The sequence below is a fragment of the Brachycentrus maculatus genome, unplaced genomic scaffold, assembly GCF_059751285.1.
Source record: "Brachycentrus maculatus isolate JH-2025_06_01 unplaced genomic scaffold, ASM5975128v1 h1tg000586l, whole genome shotgun sequence".
Taxonomy (NCBI): Eukaryota; Metazoa; Arthropoda; class Insecta; order Trichoptera; family Brachycentridae; genus Brachycentrus; species Brachycentrus maculatus.
The window spans coordinates 160,362-169,435 of record NW_028281326.1 but is presented as its reverse complement, the minus strand read 5'-3'; the positions used below and the strand labels follow the sequence as shown (position 1 = coordinate 169,435).

Here is a 9,074-nt window from a genome sequence, read left to right as displayed (position 1 = left end):
TTATTTAAAAAAAAAATATTAAGAAAGTCTATTTAACATACCAATTTATTATTTTGTGACATCTCATCAAAGATGAAGAAGAATATGGAAATCTGGGCATTTACGGGGCTGACGACCGTCATAGGCTAGTTTAAGTGATCACTTTACACACGTGTAAAATTCACCAATTCTACCCATTGTTGATAACCACACTACTCAAATTCTTGGAAGTTCAATATATATGAACCAATTTTGAAGCATTGTTCTTGAATCACTAGAACTTCACTAGAGACATCTATTGGTGAGATGAAAATAAGCTTTTTACTGAGCAGAAACTCTTTTATTAGTATGTGAGGTCCGAATCCATATTCTTCTTCATCTTTCATAAGATGTCAAAAAATAATATGAAAATAACTCCTGTAATTGGAGATAATCCAGATTTTGTGAACAAATATTTGGACACACTCAAAATGTTGTAAACCAATTTATTATCCAAGTTCAATTGCAATGAATATATTTATATGTAAATTATTGTGTCAATAAAATTCAACAAATATCATGGGATAATATTTAATTTATTTTCATAATATTAGTACACATTCTCTACTCAAGACAAAATATAGAAATTTACTTAAAAATAATATAAAATGGATGTTTGCTCAGTCGTCAGACTGCGCCGAGGGCTTGTACTGGTCGACTATTCTCTGGAACTCTTCTTCCTTTCTTCTGTATGCCTTGATGAAGGGATGCTTGTAATACTGGTTGTTACTTACCAATTGTGACAGGTAACGGTTTGCGACCTGCCAGATAATGTTTAATTAGTTATTGCAATTAATTTTTTTGCAATTAAATTTACAACTGCTCAGATGCAGATATTTTTTTCAGAAGTTTTAGGGTGAAGACTGACCAGAGCATTTTGTCGTAACGTAGCGTCGTAATATCGCTCGCGGCGAGCATGTTACGTTATGACGTTACAGCATTGCCTACTGACCGCGATCAGTGCTCGTTTGTAGCCTTGTGTTCAGTGTTGCCATATCGTAGTCGTACAGGAGAAAGTGACCAACTAACAAAACGTAAAATGTTCAGGAGGGCCAATTAAGTCACTTTTGCTTTGGCAAGAAAATAAACATCAATGCAGTTAGTTATTTTTAAGTCAGATTATACTTCCAAGTTTAAAATCCATTGGGATTTTTTTCAGGGCAATATGTATTAAGCTAGTAAGATATCAAACAGTCAATGATCACGTTTTTGTAAAACAATGCACTTGGTCACTTTCTCCTGTATGACTACGATATGTCACACCAAAACATCTGAATTACAGTCAAGAAATCTGTATTAAATTTGTATAGAATCAATAACCCAAAATCTGTATGAATCTTTGCAACTTTGCATTTGTAGTTAAAATGTCGGACGACAAAGACTTTCATGGTTCTGTGATTTTAGTAAATTACAGCTTAATCCAGATGAAGAAAAAAAACATATTCCCCGCAGTTTGGGGAATTTCCCACAGATTGGAAACCCTGGTACTGACCTAAAATTGCATCCGACTTCGGATGGAGCATTCCGAACGAGCGGCAAGCAGCTCGGCTCGCTGTACTGACTATAGGAAAGTTCGCATCGTAACATGTTACGTTACGACGAAATGCTCCGGTCAGTCTTCACTCTTACATATTGTATTTTTTTTTAAATTTCATTTTTTTGTTTAATATATTTTTCCGCCTCCATAGTGTAATGGTTGGCGCGCTACGGTACTATGCTGTAGGTCCCGGGTTCAATTCCGAAGAGGGTCAAAATAAGTGTTAGTGATTTTTCAGTATAATATTTATTTAATATTTATTTCCACCCCCCCTGGGAGCTGAACCCGGAACATGCAGCATTGTGGCTAAACACGCTAGCCATAACACCACGGAGGCAGACAAAGTAATAAAGTATTCACCAAATTAAATTTATTACTCGAGCAACATAACAGTTACTTGTGCCCAGGCAGGAAGCATGAATTTTTTATTAATGTTTTATTTAGTAAATTTCACTATTTCTTAAAATCTACCGTGACACGTGTTTCGATGCATTCCGCATTCTTTTTCAAACACCGTGTTTGAAAATGATGCGGAATGCATCGAAACACGTGTCACAGTAGATTTTAACCTGTTAACCGGGCGGGACACATAAATACGTCACACGTAAACAATATTGGGTACGGGTAGGACATAATATGTCATATTATGAGTACGTCCTTGAAATATATGTTTATTATATTATATATATAGACGTATATTTTTCGAACAACAAAGGTATTAATCATCCATACATGTCTCGACATGAATTTAAGACACGGAGTGAATCAGTATTTGCGCCCATTTCAAGTTGCGTAATTGGACGATGGACCGCATGGTTAATAGGTTTTTTTTTTTGGGGGCAAGAGATCTTGCATCCTTTATGTCACTGCGACCATATTAGGTCTTTTGTGACCTCCCTTTGTATTACATGAGTCATGTAACTCACGACCTGTCTTGGTGGTAGGAGCTTCACCTTCTCGGAGTCCAGTAGAGGTCCTCCAAGGATGTGACTTCGTTTGTGAGCGAGTGCATCACAATTGTAAAGAATGTGGATTGGCGTTTCGTCATCCTCCATACAAAATCTGCATACTGGGGTGTCGTGTCAAGTGAGATTTTTAACAGGTTAAGAAATAGTGGTATTTACTAAGTGAAACATTAATTAAAAACGGATAGATTTTACCACAAAGTGACTGCCGAATCAATTAATGAAATTACGGAAGCATGAAGCCCGGAAGAGCTTAAACGTAAGACAATAAACTATCCCTACTGACCTCTGGTTTCCCTGAGTGCATGGACGTGACCGCCATGGCGAGGATCAGGTCCGGCGAGGTGGAGTTGCGGGCGATGGCCTCTAGGGCCGCCCCCTCTGCCTCGGCCCAGGCCCCGCAGCCCGCGTGCGTGGCCACCAGGGCTGCGCCCAGAGCCGGCGCCCCGCCCAGCTTGTCCGACAGCTCCTCGCAAATGTAGTACGCATCCTTCAGCTTGGCACCTCCCTGGAAACATATAATATTTAAAAGCTCTTAAAGCATGTTTATCTTCAAATAGAGGTCAATAGTTTATCAAAAGTAAGAAGTAGCTGTTCATCAAATCCAGTAATCAAGGAAAAATCTTCGATCATTATACTACAAGTATTTTTAGTCTACCCATCACTTTTTCAGTAATTATACCTAGGACTGTGTAGTAACTCGAGTCTCCTGAACTGGAATCAAAATGAAAGTTTACCACATTTTGAGTGTGTCCAAATATGTACTTGTTCACAAAATCTGGATTATCTCCAATTACAGGAGTTATTTTCATATTAGTTTTTTGACATCTCATCAAAGATGAAGAAGAATATGGAAGTCTGGGCATTTACGGGGCTGCCGACCGACATAGGCTGGTTTAAGTGATCACTTTACATACGTGTAACATTCACCAATTCTACCCATTATTGACAACCACACTACTCAAATTCTTAGAAGGTGTCAACAGTCCAGTTTCTCCTGAGGAGTTTTACATGGTTTTCTCTCAGCTATGAGCAAACGCTGGAAGTTCCCTATTACCCCAAACTAGATCCTTACAAATCCTCCTGTTCTCAATACAGATTAAAATAAAACACGTTTTAAGCTAAAAGGAACAGAAATACACTAATGGATCTATAAACCTTGTAGATAATGAGCAAGGTAAATAATAAATGCAACTCCCATCTGAAAAAAATCTTTCTTGAAATTGCATGTTAATAACGTCTTAGTGAGCGTTTTATTTGCCAAGTGCTTGACTTTCGGACGTTTTGTCTCTATACCTGAACGCCTCCAATGTGGTGTATCAGACAGTATTAATGAAAGTGAAAAGATACTGCGTGTATAATTTATCTGATACCTATGCCCAATACTGAGAAGGAATATCAATGGACATTTTTCAAGAATCCCAAGCGCATTAAATCGCGGACCCGATCACACTGTAAAAAAAACAACGCTGTGTTTGGCGGAATCGGAAGTGTATTGTCTACTAAGAGCTGCTAAAACTGGAAGAAACCGTCAATGCTCAATGCTACTATTGACAATTGGCCAAACTCAACCGAGCTCTGTTCGACAAAAGGCCCGATTACCAGCAGACATGAGCAGGTAATTTTTCTCCACAATAATGCGCCATTGTACAATCCATATTCTGTAATTTATTTATTTATTTATTTATTGAACGGCTAAAGCCTTTAACATAATACATATTTACAATATCTAATATAAAAACACTAATAGAGAAACAAAAAGTCTTATGACATAAAATAATAATAAAATAACAAATAGTAAGCACTGGTAAATACACGTCTCCTTCACACACTATCAGCGAGCGAGTAGCAAGAGAGAGTGAAACACAACGTTTAAATTTATCTATTATAACATGGAGAAGAAATGCTGTAAAAGTACAGATTTCAAGGTGGATAACAATATATTAAATAAATCTATACTTTCAAAAGCATTGGCTAACACGTGAAGCCGCGGAATGGGAGAGAACATGGCATAGTTTGCATTATGTACAAATACTGCGAATATAGATTTTTGCCTAGTACCTCTTTGACGCACGCTAAGCTTTATTTGATTTAGGAGATCAGGGCTGTCCAAAAAATTGTTAATTGTTAATGTGGCAATTTGAAATATACCTGAACTAGATGCACCCACGCTTGAGCCAGCTGGGTGAGGGTGGCATCATCATCCTTTTCCTGCATCAGCTTCAGTTGTTTCCTAGCCAAGTCGGGACGATTCAGAGACAAGAGGATTTGCAATCCGTACGCCATGGCTTCTAGCGACTCCGCTCCATGCAATACTCTAAAATTACCACAAATAATTGCATTATTTACAAATCAAGAGCAATATTAAAACACTATGGACGGGAAAGGTATTTCTACCCGTTCAGTCGATTGTACTTAAGGACAGGAAGGGTATTTTTACCTTCTGCGCTGGCCAAGTCAAGTTCTTTTCAAAGTCAGAAAAGAAGGCATTACATAATTAATGTCTTTATATGAATATTATGTATCAATCTTTTTGTTAAGGTCTCAACTATACGTACATAATTATCAAATCCCGTCCAGCGGCCCAGAAGCGGAAGTTATTATACAAAAAACTGAAAGATGTTAAACGGTATTTTGCAGCAAAAGAGCAGTTATTATGACTCTTTTCTGGCCTAACTCAAAGTACATATTGCATGTCTGAACACGTCGGTTACTGGATCTTATCTACTTAATTCTGTGATGGAATATTTGTAACATTAACCTCAAAGCGGCTTCATTATTCCCTTCATTACAGTAAATAGTAGCTGCTGTTATCAGGAATACATCATTCGATGAATCTTCACCCATGGACACCTGGAAAAAGCAACAACGAAATCAGAAGGTGTCAGTTAATATACTCCCCATAAAAATGTCTTCGGAAAATAACGATAGTGACAATGAAATGCTTGCAGACGAATGCTTGCAGACAATTTTTAAGATTGTTTTTGCGACAATGATGGTGAAGAGTTATTGGAAAATCTAGTAATGATGATGAGGACATACAGATACCTAAACAAATTTATAATTTTTTTTAAAATACGTAAAAAACGCCCGCTACTGGCAGTAATTGGCGCGTAAATCTGCCGGACAACAATGTGTTAACACGTTAAATGCCACGGCAATTTTTAGAATTCCAGTCTAAAAAGGCAATTTCATTTTATCATGTATTAAAAACTCTAATAATAGTATAAAATTATATTTTCTGTTTATTTATTCATAAATTTTCTGCTCATGTAAGCCAGCATTGATTTTTTGTTCTCTTCCCATGCCCCATCTATCCATATTAGCACTGATATACCGTAGAACGGGGCTACATGAACTTTGATGTGTTACTTGAGCCCAGTACAAAAAAAATTAAATCTGTATTTGGTCTACAATAATAAAGGTATCGTGACCATAAGTGTCACTTAATAATAATAAATAATAATAAAATTGGATAACTTATATAGCGCCATTTTCGTAAAAAAAATACCTCAAGGGCGCTTCACTGTGAATGAATTGGGGAAAATATTATGGTGAACTTGTCATGGAAACAAAGAATCATTTATTGTAACTGTAGACAGTTGGTAGAATTCCATATTAAATTGTTGGGTAATATAACCTAAATAAAACAAGGTTTGTTGGATTGAATTCTACATTTATTTATGTATATGTTAGTACGTGACGCGTTTCGTCTTCTTAGGACATTATCAAACACTCAAATAATTTTGTTTGATATAAAATAAGTGTTTGATAATGTCCTAAGAAGACAAAATGCGTCACGAATTATCATATACATAAATAAATGTAGAATTCAATCCAACAAACCTTGTTTTATTTTGGATATATTACCCAACAATACAAAGAATCATGTCGATATGTTCATTATTGTAGACAGAATACAGATCGAAATAAAAAAAATTGTACTGGGTTCAAGTAACACATCAAAGTTCAAGTAGCCCCGTTCTACAGTACTAGGAATTTCATCGTAGCTGCACGAATATGGCAAGTAAACACAGTACGAGATAACTCGCAGTCGGCGTCCTAGCAAAGAACGCAATCTACGAGTTATCTCGTAGTTGCCACTCAACGTGTTAATACAACAAAGTTAAAAATAATCAAAATTTTCAGAGTTTACCCTTTGGTTGAGTATATCAACAAGTCCTGGTGCCATAGAAGGATGACTGAAATACTGTGAAAGCATCTTCAAAGGAAGAAGTTTTGGATTGCTGGATTCGGTCAATTCGTTTGCAACCAGTTGGTAGTTCTTTTGGGCGATAAATGACCTGTAGAGTAGGGCGTCCCTTTCGAAAGCCACTTCGGGATCTTTACACTAAAACAAAATATTAATCTATTACAACAAATCATGCCAATCGATAAATAAAAACAACATTAAAATATATAAGCAATTGAAAAGTATATATTCGAGACAACTGACATTTATGATAACCTGTGTGGTCTCATGTTATCGCTATTAACTTTTATATTAACGAATATGGAGTGCTAAAAATGTAGTTTACCTTTAACTTTTGGGCTTCATTTATGCATTGCTGATAATTACCGATGAGAAATGCATTTCTGATGTCAAATAATACATCAACGTCCTGCTGCTGACGTGCCATTTTGTGGATTTCTTTCAACTTACAACCGCTTACAACCAAAGACTAACTAATTTGTATAATTGGAACGAAACGTCAGATGAACCGACTGGCTTTTCCGGAATACGCATAACTCAATTTATTTATTCCTAAGTGTTCATTTTTATTTTTTTTTAATAAAATGAGACCATGTATATGAATATTAACAAAAATTTATTTATTTGGTAGACAATTTCCAAAAATAGTTGTTAAATATGACAAAGTTGAAAATATAAATGGTATTGGTACGTAGGTACTGTGGTGTAATTTTTGTTACGCTGTACGCACTCTATGCATTAACGAAGACTCGATACTATCGCTAGTCACGACTTATTTTATTTAGTAAAAAAAACGATAGATGTCCAACAGTACCTGAATATTGAAAATTCAACTCAACCTTCTTATCTTTTATAACATTGATGATGTTCATTTTTACGAACCACGATTGCAATTACATCCCAGTAATAAACAATGACAACTAAGAAAAACTGGTCTTTACTATCAAATAAATAAATAATTTGAAATTAGATTATTTATTATATTCCCAATATTTTTAATACTTAAAGCATTTATTTCGTGGTAAGTCATTTATGCTTTAACGTTTTTTTACAAAAATGTTAGTAATATTAGTATTTAACCACTCATTGAGATTTTTGTCTACCGCTTTCGAGAAGTACCGTATCTTCGTCAGGACAATTGCTACAACAAATAATACTACACGTCACTACTATAGCACTATTCACACACTTGTAACTACATAAAATGTTGATCACATGCGATTTTGGACCTGAGGACCAATACGCGCTAGGGGATTGCAGTACAAACGTTTTGTTTCTTCGTTATATGTCCCTACCTGATAAAAGTCAACATCAAAGTAATCCTAATAATACGATACAACCCAGAAATAAAAATTATACAAATCCAACTTTATTCGACAGCAAACAAGAGAAAAGAACAAACATTCATTGCATATCAGATCCCCAGGTAGTAGAAAGAAGTAATCTGAAGTAATCACAGTTCTCAGTTGAATTTAAAAAGCGCCAAAAGCGGGGCATGTTGCGACTTTGGCGTGGCAGGTCTGGTAACTCTATCATAAATTAATAATCCAAAGGAGCGCAAATCCCAAACGTATTTGGACATAGATGCAGACGAAACCAACAAAGAGGAAATGTGGACAGAAAGATGGAGCACTGAATACGTAACAAACAAACAATTAATCGTGGACCCAACATTTTGAGTATCGGGTTTTGATCGGCCCCGAAGAATATGGATACATCAGAACAGGGTAAGAACGGAGCAGGGTTGCTGCAACTTCTTGCTCTGGAGGTGGGAGAAAAGGAACTACCCTGATTGTGAGTGTGGAGCTGAGCAGACCATGAGACATACAGTTCAGGACTGTCGACTGGTTTTGGTGGTGACCTTCGGGAATCCATGAGGCAACCCCGAAGGCGGTGGACTGGCTGACAAGATTGTAGCCAAAACTCTAACCCCATAAGACACAAACCCATAAGCCGCTTGTGCACTACACGGAATTTTACTGAATAAAAAAATAAATAAAAGGGACTACGATACTTAAGCGTGATCCAATTTACGCGCAACGTGTCCACGCACCGATCAAAAACACTGATCCGAAGAAAGATGGACAAAAACACAAGCTAATCGTCGTTTTAAAACGCTAACTGAAGTGCCGGACGGTAAAATTCCGTGTAGTGTACAAACGCCCATATGAGTGAAGAAGAAGCCGGAGCCACGCGCAAATAAAGTAAAATAATAAAGGTATAATATTTTAATAACGTTTCCTATTGAGATAAAACGCAAATGAAGTAAGTATATGTAATTGATTAGACATAATAAATATTCGTACATTACGTTCCATCGTCGAGAAATAAGAATTATGTA

At 36.4% G+C, this 9,074-nt stretch overlaps 1 protein-coding gene across 1 annotated transcript; it reads right to left on the bottom strand.

The window, feature by feature from the left end:
* Nucleotides 1-535: 535 nt before the first annotated feature.
* Nucleotides 536-7,204, bottom strand: epsilonCOP (coatomer subunit epsilon). The gene is made up of 6 exons (XM_088273488.1): nt 7,059-7,204; nt 6,677-6,871; nt 5,282-5,373; nt 4,672-4,837; nt 2,807-3,028; nt 536-779 (listed from the first exon to the last, which is right to left on the bottom strand). Exons 1-6 carry the CDS (start codon nt 7,158-7,160, stop codon nt 639-641), a joined length of 918 nt encoding a protein of 305 aa, XP_088129614.1. The 5' UTR covers nt 7,161-7,204; the 3' UTR covers nt 536-638.
* Nucleotides 7,205-9,074: the final 1,870 nt, after the last annotated feature.